Source organism: Colobus angolensis, unplaced genomic scaffold (assembly GCF_000951035.1).
Source record: "Colobus angolensis palliatus isolate OR3802 unplaced genomic scaffold, Cang.pa_1.0 Scaffold217, whole genome shotgun sequence".
NCBI classification, from domain to species: Eukaryota; Metazoa; Chordata; class Mammalia; order Primates; family Cercopithecidae; genus Colobus; species Colobus angolensis.
In genome coordinates, this window is record NW_012115344.1 from 3,758,211 (window position 1) to 3,771,672 (window position 13,462).

The 13,462-nt window shown below is 35.5% G+C and overlaps 1 protein-coding gene across 1 annotated transcript in view; it reads right to left on the reverse strand.

Moving 5' to 3' along the window:
* Positions 1–953: 953 nt before the first annotated feature.
* The window catches only part of SLC9B1 (solute carrier family 9, subfamily B (NHA1, cation proton antiporter 1), member 1), a 126,676-nt gene continuing 114,167 nt past the window's right edge, over positions 954–13,462 (reverse strand). The window contains exons 8-12 of the mRNA XM_011943237.1: positions 11,824–11,930; positions 10,829–10,978; positions 6,575–6,683; positions 5,545–5,681; positions 954–1,327 (exon numbers count right to left, since the gene is read on the reverse strand). Coding sequence (XP_011798627.1) covers positions 1,112–1,327; positions 5,545–5,681; positions 6,575–6,683; positions 10,829–10,978; positions 11,824–11,930 — 719 coding nt within the window. The 3' untranslated portion in view covers positions 954–1,111. The remainder of the gene's footprint in view (positions 1,328–5,544; positions 5,682–6,574; positions 6,684–10,828; positions 10,979–11,823; positions 11,931–13,462) is intronic.

The following is a 13,462-nucleotide window of genomic DNA, read 5'->3' on the forward strand; positions in this document are numbered from 1 at the left end:
GATTGCCTTAAATTTTAATTGCTTCACTTGGCAAATTTATGTGTAAATTTCATATTCTGTGGTATTTTAATACCTTGCTTGTGGAGAAGAGGAAAAAAGAGGAACAAAAGTAATATTCAGTCTTTGCATTGAGCTTTTGCCAAAGAAGTCTAAACAATTTCTAAGATGCCATTCAATAAGACCATTGGAGAATGACTCTTTTAACTTTATATGAATCTTATAACTTTAAAATAAAGAGTCTTGAAGTTAACTAAAACTCACTTTGCTTGTGATGGGTTCTACATTAACATGGCAGATTTAATCAGCCAGAATTAAAAGGTAGTTCTATATTACTAAGGAGAAGAAACTGCCACATGACAGTAGTCTCCAAATCTTTCATTTTTGGAGGCTGCCTTTTATGCCTAGATTTTAAAATACTAATTGAAAAAATACAGTTTATTTCCATTTGTGATTTAATTTTATTTCTATAAATAAAAATATAGATAGTGTTTCATCTAAAAACTGCTAAACCAGACTTTCATTTTAAGGGCATGGCAGAAGTAGGGAAAGAGCACCTTGGTTCTATTACTTAACATATGATTTCTTCAGGTAGTCACCAAAACTAGAATTTAAAATCTATTTAGTTAACTCATTTAAAGTTGATGTGTTTTATTCCTTGTTTTTTTTTTTCCTTTTTGTGGTGATCTTTTTAACTGAATTACTGGACATCATGGGGAGTTCTACTCCTCCTGTTTGGAAACTTAGGCTATCTTACCAAGTTCAATATTCAAAGCTGTTTCTTTCTGCCATTAAGTTTGTTTAATTTAATATTAAGTTCAGTTTTTGTTATGATATAAAATTCAGCCTGAGGGATTACTTTAAACTTTCCTAGTGTATTTACAGATTTAATTTGTTCTTACAGTGTGTAAATACCAAGAGAGCATTCCATTTACTATTATTTTTATTAAATTAACTTTGGAGTAAAAAATCCAAGAGAAGCCCTGTACTGAAATCACATATTTACTAAATCCTGGATTCTCTGTACAGTCCTCACATATTTCTACTTTAAAAGTCTTCTGTCATGTGAAATAAATCATTAAAAGAAGCAGGCAGATGATGACAGGTAAACTTTTTAATGATGTTCTAATGTTGACAATTGCAGTTTTATTTTGCTTGGATCATAATGGCGTGTAAGCATTTTAGGCCCCAGAATGCCCATAAGTAGAGCTCCATTTGGAGCTGTGATCAAGATGGCTAAAAATGCTACTGTCATCACATCCTTCGAATATGGTTCCAAGTGGGGTGCGGAGACTCTTGCTGTTTCTAGAGCCAGAGGACCTAACACAGCCTGCATTTAGGGGTAAAAATGGGGCATAGAGAAAAATGTTAAATGGAGTTAATATATAATGTAAATGGCTCTGTTAAAATAAACAAAATCTAGTACTAGACTATTAGAAAAAAAAAGTACTCAGTAATTTTCATAAGTAACTCATCAGTTCCATGTTCTTCCTAGCAAATATATGTGGAGGAAGAGTACAATAGTGACAAATCAGCAGGCAAATATTTTTGGGCTGATTTTGCACTCTTGTCCTCTCAGTGTTCCTCTATTCAAATATCTCTTTTGAGTGTTCATGTTACCCTCATAACACCAGGAGTTCTAATGAAACCAGTTTTGCTTAGTTGCCTTTACCGTGTTCTTGGTGACAACAAGACAACATAAGATATTAAGGTTTCTTATGGGTCTCTAGGATCTCCTGCCCTTCTTCTCATTGTTCTCCCTATTCAGGGGGTACTGTGTTACAGTAGAACTCACAGCAGGGTTGGAATCTAGCAAACTGGGTTTGAATTCTATTTTTGCTGCAATGAGGCTAGTGAACTTACAAATGACTCTCACTCTCTAAACTTCTACTTACTTACTTGTAAAATGAAGAACAAAATACTTATCTTACTGGACAGTTGTGAAAATTAAATATGAGAATGCAAAGAACACTTGGCACATAGTAGGTATTCAGACAGTGGTAAGTTTCTTTCTCCCTCACTCCTCATCCCCTGCCAGGTCAGAGAATGAGTTCCTTTGAAGTTTTTGTTTTAGAATGACTCTACTAGGTCACAAGTTTTTTTCCCTACTTACTTTCTACCACATTAGTTTTAATAACATAAAGCAAATTTCTTGCTAACCCTCCTTTGTGTTTAATAATCTAGGCATGAAATTGCCTTAAAATTTTGGGGAATTAAATACCAATATATAACATGTTTTCTATGGAGTTGCAAAGTAACAACATAATGGTAGAAACATTACCTCTGATATGGAACATTATGGCAAAAGAACCCCTCAATTTAAGATCAATTTCTATATTCTAGATCAATAATTTAAAATGGTATCATTTTTATATCATAACTTTTAATGTACTGAACATGAGCCAGTGTGCTGGAGGATGCTAGGGAGAAAAAGATAATCATGCAGGAAACCAACTTGAAAGAATCTTACAGTTTAGAAGAGGATTTGAACATAAAAGAACTGCCAACAGAAGAAACAAAAAACAAAAACCAAACCCACTGACTTTTAAGAGATTATGATGATAATGGTGAAACTAGAAACAATATTTATATAGTTATATGGCATTCATCATATGGCAGGTATCATTCTTAAAGCTTTCCATTTATCAACTCATTTAATTCTCATGACAACCTTATTATGTGAGGACTATTATTAGATGATAAATGATTTCCTCCTAGTGACTGAAATTGAATATTATTTCTTTAAAAGAATCCAATTGTCAAGCTGATCTTACATTTGTAAACTAAATTATTTATTTACTCTTCCTAGTAGCTTCTATTTTTCCACTCTAATTTTTATCAGTAACTCGAAACTGAGGAACAAGAGAAAGAGCTGAACCTTAGCCAATTTTATTTTAGCAGCAGAGAACAGTGGAAGAGGATAAAGGTGAAAATAATTCAAAATTGAAATTTAAAATATTTGTTGATCTTACTTACTTGTGACATTATTGTTATCTATTACTGCTGTTGTGACTCTACTTGTATAAATAATTAATTTTTTATGTCTTGCCAGTTCCTGGAACCAGCTTGATATTCTTTGTGTAGAAGCTAGCCTGGAGACAGCAGACAGGAATAGGCAGAAGCAGAATAATACTGCAGGACTTGAGTGAGTGGTCTCTTTCCTTATACCTGCTTTTCTTTTTTCCCTGCTTTATGAAAATTGTGAAATAATAAAACAAAATTGTGAGTGTTTTTGGAAGGAGAGAGAACAGAGGGACGCATAGATACTCCTTTTGTAGATTTATTATGCCCTACAGTAGACATTAAAAACAAAAAAGTTATTATTATTTATATTACTGGAAGGTAAGATAAAATAACAACATTGTTAACTGAGCACCACCATATGCCAGAGAGAGTGCTAAGCACTTTACATGGATTGTCTCATTGAATCCTGACAACACTACTAAGAAATAGATCTAGTCATAGACTTCATTGTAAGATGAGAACACTGAAGGACTGAGAGATTAGAAAACAATTTTCCTGAGGTATAGGCAAGTAATGTGGTATTCAAAACAGGTAGTCTGGCCCTATGAACCTGCTTTTCTAACATGATAATAGAGGTTTTTTTGCATGAAAATTTAGGAGCTTCTGTTTTGGAATAACAACTAAGAAAAGCACCACAGGAAATTAAGATATATTATGCTGCCAAGTTAAACAGTCTAACAATAAGTAGCAATATATTTTAGTAGGAGGAGAATATCCTTGACTAAGAGGGCAAAATTACAAGGTTTCCCTTTCCATTCACTCATTCTTGCAGGCATGCAATACATATTTGCCTCCTGCGTGTCAGGCACTGTGTTAAGTGCCAGGGAGAAATAATGAAAAACAACTGCAACAACCAGACACTGTCCCTCTCCTTACATAGTCTATCAAGGGGGCGGGGCAGGGACTTAGCCATTAACCAAATAGTTATACAAATAAATGTGTAATTAAAAACAATATATGTGAATTTGTGTGATGGAGTGAGTGGCAAAGGTAGGGAAAGTATTTTTTAAAAACTCGATGTGTCTCTATTTTACTTTACTTTTTTTTTTGTGACAGGGTCTCACTTTGTCACCCAAGTTGGAGCGAAGTGGTGTGACCTCAGCTCACTGCAGCTCAACCTCCTGAGTTCAAGCAGTCCTCCTGCCTCAACCCCCAAGTAGCTGGGACTACAGGTGCGTGCCACCACACCTGAGTAATTTTTTTGTATTTTTTGTAGAAACGGGGTTTTACCATGTTGCCCAGGCTGGTCTTGAACTCCTGAGCTCAAGTGATCTGCCCACCTCAGCCTCCCGAAGTGCTAGGGTTACAGGCATGAACCATCATGCCTGGCCTGTGTCTCTACTTTTTAAAATTGTAATATTCAGCTTTGTTATATTCAGTAAAATATAAAAACTCCAATTTTCAGATATATTCTTATTATACATTTTAGGAAAATACAAAACATATTTTCATAAACTTAGGAAGTACTTATTGAAAGAATACTTTTTAATTTCAAAAGAATTGCTTTTAAAACTGAGATTTAGAAAGGCTACACTGGCTGGGCCCAGTGGGTTATGCTTGTAATCCCAGAACTTTAGGAGGCTGAAGCAGGAGGATCGCTTGAACCTAGGAGTTCAAGACTAGCCTGGGCAACATAGCAAGACCTCCTCTCTACAAAAAAGCAGAAAAAATGGCCAGGCGCAGTGGCTTATGCCTGTAATCCCAGCTCTGTGGGAGGCTGAGGTGGGTGGATCACTTGAGGTCAGGAGTTTGACGCTAGCCTGGCCAACATGGTGAGACCCCATCTCTACTAAAAATACAAAAATTAGCTGGGTGTGGTGTATTTGTATTACTAATACTAATACAAAAATTAGTATTAGTGTGCACCTGTAATCCCAGCTACTCAGGAGGCTGAGGCAGGACAATCACTTGAACCTGGGAGGCAGAAGTTGCAGTGAGCCAAGATCATGCCACTGCACTCCAGCCTGGGCAACAGAGTGAGATTCTGTCTCAAAAAAAAAAAAAAAAAAAAAATCAGAAGAAACACAGTTGGGTGTGGTGGCAGTTGTCTGTGATCCTAGCTACTCAGGAGGCTGATGTGGGAAGATTGTTGGAGCCTAGGAGGTTGAGGCTGCAGTGAGCCGTGATCACACCACTGCACTCCAGTCTGGGTGACAGAGTGAGACCTGGTCTCAAAATGAAAATAAAATAGAAGAAAGTAACATTAAGTTTCTTTGTTCGTTTTTGTTTATTTATTTATTTATTTTTTTGAGATGCAGTCTCGCTCTGTCACCCAGACTGGAGTACAGTGGTGCCATCTCAACTCACTGCAACCTCTGCCTCCTGGGTTCAAGTGGTTCTCCTGTCTCAGACTCTTGAGTAGCTGGGACTGGTTACATTAATTTTAATGAATAGTTATGATCAATCAAGCATTTAAAAATAAGGATAATAGCTCATATTTTGTGACTGGGGTAACATTTTTCATTTAAAATTTTAAAAGCATCAAAACGAAAGCATTAAGTAATAGGCTTAATATGTTCTTACCTGTACTGTAGCTTTGGGCATCCATGCTAAAGCAATAAATATTTTCTCCTTAAAACTAAAACCAGCAAAGCACATCAATATATATGTGATTAAAATTCGAACACATAATGCCAAACTCAGAGTGGCAACAGATATGCCTACAACAGATGAAAACAAACATAAATAACAAAATATTTGTGAAGAAGTGTTCTTTATGCTCAGGAATATGATTTCTAAAACTTTTGAAAGCATTTTAAGGCTATTGTCTCTTCATGTGTTTATGTTTACATAAAAACAATGATTATAAAAAATGAATACAATTGAGGATTCTCTGTAAAGTGCAAGAGATTATCTGATGGTGGAGGTACCAGGAAAATTAAGACAGATGACATTTATACAATTTTGAACTAATAGACCTTTTTTGAATACTTTTCTTTTTATTAATAATAATTTATTTTCTGAGAAGGATTCTTACTTTGTCACCCAGGCTGGAGTGCAGTGGTACAACCTCAGCTCACTGCAACTTCCGACTCCTGGGTTCAAATGATTCTCCTGCTTCAGCCTCCCGAGTAGCTGGGATTATAGGTGTGCACTACCACACCGGGCTAATTTTTGTATTTTTAGGAGAGAGGGGGTTTCCCCATGCTAGCCAGGCAGGTCTCGAACTCCTAACCTCAAGAAATCTGCCCGCTTTGGCCTCCCAAAGGGCTGAGATAACAGGCATGAGCTACCACACCCAGCCAATACTTTTAAATGAAAGTATTCAAAAAGTACTGATTGTATCAAATATTTTCCCTCAGGAAAGAAATCTTATATTTATTTCCTCAGATAACTCAGGGAAGATATTCAGGGCTGTCCTTGGTTTAAAAAGAAAACAGAGTACACAGTGTAAAGGAAGAGCAACATGAAAATATGACACTGTATCAACATGTGTTTCTGAAGAAGGTCCTTGTAGCCATTCAAAGATATATTGTAAATAAAAATAAGAGTATTTATAATTTTCTTAAATATTTTTGAATTTCATATATTTTTGTGTTCTAATTATTCTTACCAATAGTATTTGATTCAAGCAATGAAACAGATACTTCTGCTCCAACTAAACCAAAAAGAAGTGGTTGAAAAATATCCCATACATTTGTAATAATCTTTTGGACTTTCATCTATAGAAAAGAGAAATACATTTATAATTATTTTGGCACATAAATACATTTCAGAAACTTAAAGTCTCCCTCCCCCTTTTTTTTTTTTTTTCACTTTTTAAGTATTTTAGAGATGGGGTCTTGCTGTGTTGCCCAGGCTGGAGTGTAGTGGCATAATCATAGCACACTGTAGCCTTGGACTCCTGGGCTCAAGTGATCCTCTCACCTCAGCCTCCCAAGTAGAACTACAGGTGTGTATCACCATGCCGGGCTAATTTTTAAATTGTTTGTAGAGATGCGGTCTTGCTATGTTGCCCAGGATGGTCTGGAACTCCTGTCCTCAAGCGGTCTCTGGCTGTGGTCTCCCAAAGCACTGGCATTACAGGCATGAGCCACCATGCCTGGCCTAAAGTCACTTAACATTTAATAAACTTAAGACATTTTATTTTAATAAAAATGTTAATTACTAAAAACTGAGCACTTTGATAGTTTTACTCAAGCACTTAGGTAGAATCTGATTAAAAGAAACTCACAAAGCAATAAAATAATACTATTTGGCCATTTTGTCACAAAATAAGTGATGTCCTTAGGGTTCTAGCCATGTTTAGTATGAGTTCCAGATTTTGTCTGTAAGTTAACTGAACAGAGATAGAACTACATCATGCCTGATGAGAACATACCCAGTTCATGCAAACATTTAGGTTCTCAGAAGGGGGTTGGGAAGCCCTCCACTAACAACCATCCTGGAACTCAATCCCATTAAAGCGAATCCTGATATAGCATATACTACTAGGAAAAACAATTTGGAAGTCTGAGAGGCCTGCTTCCAAAGAACCCATGTTGAATACTTTAAAGTTACTTTTTCCTTAAAACAAAACCAAAACATATATTAGATTCTCATTTAGTTGCCTACCCAGCTTCCCTTTGTGGAAACGAATGCCTCCCGGTGCTACTTCCCCAATTAAAAGGTTACAGGAAAGGCCCTTATTGGCCTACAGTATTCTGGCTCTTCTTCAGGAATTTGGATGAAGAGATTTCAGTCTCAGTCTGGGTTTACCATTTTTTTTTTTTTTTAAACAGAAGATAGGTAAGAACTTTGATGTCTCTTCCTTGAGGTATAAACTATCTTCATAACTATTTCCCTTAAGACTGCGTTTTCTGATTCCCACTTATTAAACTTGGTTAAAAAAAAGAAAAACAGTGTTAGTATTCTTTACAGCGTAACTATCCTTTTTGTTACTTTTAATCTTTAAAACTTTAGTTCTGTTTCTTTTATCATTTAAAAAATTCTTGTAGTTTTAATTTTATTTACTGATTTGCATTTCATTCATTTCATTTCTTTTATAATTATGATTACATAAGAATACTAAACAAAATGCCACTATGATTTTTGGTTAGGGAACTTCTCAAGGTGATTCTAAAATTTATCTAAGAAAGAATATGTGTAGGAACAGCCAAAAAGTATTTTAAAAAGAAGTATAATCTACATTCGATTTTGACACATAAAACTGCAGTGATTTAAAACAGTGGTGTTGGCATAGAAATAGAGAAGTAGGATTAAATAGACTTCAGAATTAATATATATGGGAGAATTTAGTTCATGTTAAAAAACTGAATTATTGGCCGGGCGTGGTGGCTCAAGCCTGTAATCCCAGCACTTCGGGAAGCCGAGACGGGCGGATCACTAGGTCAGGAGATCGAGACCATCTTGGCTAACACGGTGAAACCCCGTCTCTACTAAAAAATACAAAAAACTAGCTGAGTGAGGTGGCGGGCGCCTGTAGTCCCAGCTACTCCGGAGGCTGAGGCAGGAGAATGGCCTAAACCCGGGAGGCGGAGCTTGCAGTGAGCTGAGATCCGGCCACTGCACTCCAGCCTGGGCGACAGAGCGAGACTCCGTCTCAAAAAAAAAACAAAAAACAAAAAACAAAAACAAAAAAAACAAAAAAAACAAAAAAACCCCACAAAAACTGATTAATGAATTTGGTCAATAAACAATTTGGCAGAAAATGACCGTCTAGTTTATGTGCACATATCTGTATGTACATATTCATCACATGCCAGTATATATGTGTATCTGAATATATATGTATATTTATGTGTGTGTATATATATATACACACACACATCGCGCATGATGTAATTCTATCTCTGTTCAGTTAACTTACAAACTGTATGTGTGTATAAATATATATAGTTTGTAAGATACACACATGTATATATGTATATCCTTACCTCACAGCATTCACAAAGATAAATTCCAGATAGATTAAAAGACTAAATGAAGAAACAAATTAAACAATCAAAAACTACCAAAATATTAAATGATAATATACAAAATAGTATATCTTTGTAATGTTTATATGTTATAATCTTCAGTGAGAAAGTCCTTCTTAAATGAGATGCAGAATCCAAAACCAAAAAAGGAAAAACCAATAGGTTTGGTCATAGGAAATTTTACTTCCATACACAAGACACCATAAACAAAGTTGAAGATAAGCAAAAATTACATGCAATATATACATAACAAAGGATCTGTAGCCCTAACATTACTAGAAACTATAAATTAGAAACAAAAAAAAAAACCCAACAAAAATGGTCAAAGAAGATCATAGGTATTTCAAAAAGAATATATGAAGAGAAGCTTACTATACTACTAATCAGAGAAATGTAAATAAAGAATAACAACATCACATAATTGTAAGAAACTATACAAACTGAATGATGAGGTCATCTAATAGTAGAAAGAATAAAACTAATGATAATATCAAGTGCTGTTGATGAGTTAAGACATTAGATATTTTTGTGCACTGTTGGCAGAATGTAAATAACCAAAATCTTTTGAAGGGATAATTTAGCAGTGTCCATCAAAATAAAATATAGATCATTTCCAGCCAGGTGTGGTAGCTCATGCTTGTAATCCTAGCACTTTGCAATGTCAAGTTGGGAGGATTGAGCCCAGGATTTTGAGACCAGGCTGGGCAACATAGAGAGACTCTGTCTCTAAAAAAAAAAATAAAAAATAAAAAAAGATCATTTATAGGACTCTATTCCAGTAGATGTACCTGTAATTCCAACACTTTGGGAGGCCGAGGCAGGAGTATCACCTGAGGTCAGGAGTTCAAGACCAGCCTGACCAACATGGTGAAACCCTGTCTGTCTTAAAAATACAAAAATTTGCTGGGTGTGGTTGTGCATGCCTGTAATCCCAGCTATTAGGCAGGCTGAAGCAGAAGAATCGCTTGAATCCAGGAGGCAGAGGTTGCAGTGAGCCGAGATTACGCTACTGCACTCCAGTCTGGGTGACAAGATTGAAACTGCATCTCAAAAAAAGACATGAACAACACTGTTTACGACAGCACTGTTTGTAAATAACAAAAAGTGGAAACGATCTCAATGTCTATAAATAGAATACTGGTTACCTAAAAATGTAAGGGGGTTTGATATTTGAGAGTGGTGGGGAATAAAGAAATCTTTTACATTTTATTCCCTGTTTTATTATTTTATAAGCATTTCTATTTTTATTTATTTGTTTATTATTTATTTTTTTTTTTGTGATGGAGTTTTGCATTTGTTGCCCAGGCTGCAGTTCAATGGCATGATCTCGGCTCACTGCAACCTCCACCTCCTGGGTTCAAGTGATTCTCCTGCCTCTGCCTCAGCCTCCTGAGTAGCTGGGATTCCAGGTACCTGCCACCACGCCTGGCTAATTTTTGTATTTTTAGTAGAGACAGGGTTTCACCATGTTGGCCAGGCTGGTCTCAAACTCCTGACCTCAAGTGATCTGTCTGCCTCAACCTTCCAAAGTTCTGGGATTACAGGCATGAGCCACCGTGCCCGGCCTTTTACAAACATTTTTCATGAATTAATTGTATAATTAAAATGTCAATGAATAAAATAATTAGATTCATAAAAGTAATATAATAATATTACATAACTCCTGGGAAAAAGAGAAGCCTGATGTGATAACGCAACTTCTGATTCCATATTAGTATATTTTCAGGTGCTTTTCCTAAATATTTTATTTCCTTGATTGATTTATACACTTTCTTGAGGACAGAAAACCTTTTGGAACATTTTCCAACCAGAATGAGGGGATTTCCTAAATATATGTAAAAAATTCAATTGTTTTAGCTTTTAAAATATAGCGTATTAAAAATATTCACCTTTTCTTGGGACCATTTTGTCCCTGCAATGAAACTCAACACTAGTGTGAATAATCCTCCAGATCCATGTAAACCTATACGTTGGCTGCCTAAGACAGCAGAAATACACATAGTCAAAATAAGGAATCCTCTCTTCAGTGCAAGTTTTTTCTAGAATTAGATAGAGATTTAGAAATTAGTTTACATTAAATATATAATACAAGATTTGGCATTATCTATTATATATTTTTGACCCTTTGATATTATGTCTTTAAATGTTATATTAAATGTCTAAAATTTTGATTTTCTTTCTCACCATATATTTTAGGAGACTTACTACCAAGTAACAAAATTTACAATTAGTAACATTTCATTTTCTGCCACATCTCTGATACTAATATCAGTAAAATGGTTAAAGTATTACTTTAAGTGAAGAAGAAAAGAGACCCATACAATCTCCAGTTTCATAAAACATATCCAATGAATTCTTAAAAAATATTTGAGTACCTCTTTGGCCAAAATGTTACAGCTAAATTTGGATGGAAATTATAGAAATACAAAAATAATGGCATGTTTTCATTTAAGGCAGGAAATGGCTAAGTTTAAGAGTGTTGCCTCTGTCAAAGTAGAGTAGGAGTGAATTTAAGTCAGAAAATATGCAGAAATTAATGGGAACCTATCTCCCCCTGAAATGTTTAAGGGAAAATTTGGGGGAAATTATCAAATATCAATAGGCAATTTAGTAGAGAAAGGGAAAGTATAATTCAGAGGGATACTCTGCATTAAGTATATATTTTTATATTCCTTATTTGCCAAATCAGGAAGCAGAGACTTTAATCAAAGCCATGGACCTGTATCAATCACTGCTGTGCTCAGTTTCAAGTACAGAGCAAGCATTGGAGGCTAGTTTTAGAGAAATAGAATTAAGTATTAAATTTCATGGATCTTACCAAAGTTTAATATTTTGAAAAAAAATGTCTAACACTATACTTCCATAAAACAGATTTTGTATATACCTGGTCTTCACTTGGAAAATATCGAACAAAAAATCCCAAAACAATTCCTGCCAGCAGACTAATAGATACGCTCTTTATAGAGGCTATGGCGTTACTAACTATACCACCTGTAGAGGCACACAATAAAAAAAATTCACAAAGAAATATTTTCATATATACTACACATCAGAAAAGCAAATCTAGGTGGTTCATGAAGAAAGGTAAGCATTTTACAGAACAAATATATGAAAATGGTCTTTAAACATGTAGATCTATTTAGTACATTAAATATATACTATCAAATAATTTAATATATACACACAACTTGGAAATGTCCATTATATAAATAGGCCAGAAAACAAAGACTTAACGAGCCACAAGATGCTCCCCCACTTAGTGAGGTAGTCTGGGTGCAGTGGCTCACGCCTGTAATCCCAGCACTTTGGGAGGCTGAGGGTGGATTACTTGAGGTCAGGAGTTCAAGATCAGTCTGACCAACATGATGAAACCTCATCTCTACTAAACATACAAAAATTAGCTGGTCATGGTGGTGCACACCTGTGATCCCAGGTACTCAGGAGGCTGAGGGAGGAGAATCACTTGAACCCGGGATGCAGAGGTTGCAGTAAGCTGAGATCGTGCCACCACACTCCAGCCTGGGTGAAAGAGGGAGACTACGCCTCCAAAAGAAAAAAAAAAAAAAAAAAAAAGACCAAATGAGGTACAAGAATGGAGAGAGACCAAAACACCTGTGGCACTTAGCACATGGCTGGTAAGGGCTATATTAACAATTCTTCTTTGATATACTATATGAAAAAGAAACAAATGATTTTAACATAAAAAGAACAATGTAATAACAACATAAAAATTTTTGCTCCACAGTCAGTCCTAGAAACATTCAAGGGCCAATTAAGATTTCAGTATATTTAAGTATCTGCTTTTGGTGAAGAAAAAAGGAAAAAAAAAATACAAAAGATTCCAGTGTATTTTATATTCATTAATATTAATAAATCCATACTTGTAGTTCATTATAATAAGTAAAAAACAAAAAATAAAAAAAACAGATTCTGAGTCACAAAAATAGTTCAGTTAAGCTCTGGGTAGTGGATTCAATATAGTAAGTAAGCATATTTTTAGACATATTTTCTACTAAATATAACAGGCAGGGCATGGTGGGCTCACATCTTTAATTGTAGCACTTTGGGAGGCCAAGGCAGAAGGATTGTTTGAATCTAAGAGTTTGAGACCAGCTTGGGCAACAGAGTGATACCCCATCTTTACAAGAAAATTAAAAAATTAGCCAAGTATGTGGTGTGTGCCTATAGTCCAAGTACTCAGTAGGCTGAGGGAGGAGGTCCCTTGAACTCAGGAGTTCGAGGCTGCACTCCAGCCTGGCTGACAGAGCAAGACTCTGTCTCAAGAAAATAAAATACAATAAAAATAAAAAATAATATAAACAGAGTGATGTCAGCCAGATGGTGGAATGGGAAGCTCCAAACTTTGATTCTCCACAAAGATACCAATTGAACAACAATATATGGTCTAAAAGCCTTTATGGAGTTCCGTAAACCATTAAGAAATTGTGGCCGGGTGCGGTGGCTCACGCCTGTAATCCCAGCATGTAGGGAGGCCGAGACGAGTGGATCATGAGGTCAGCAGA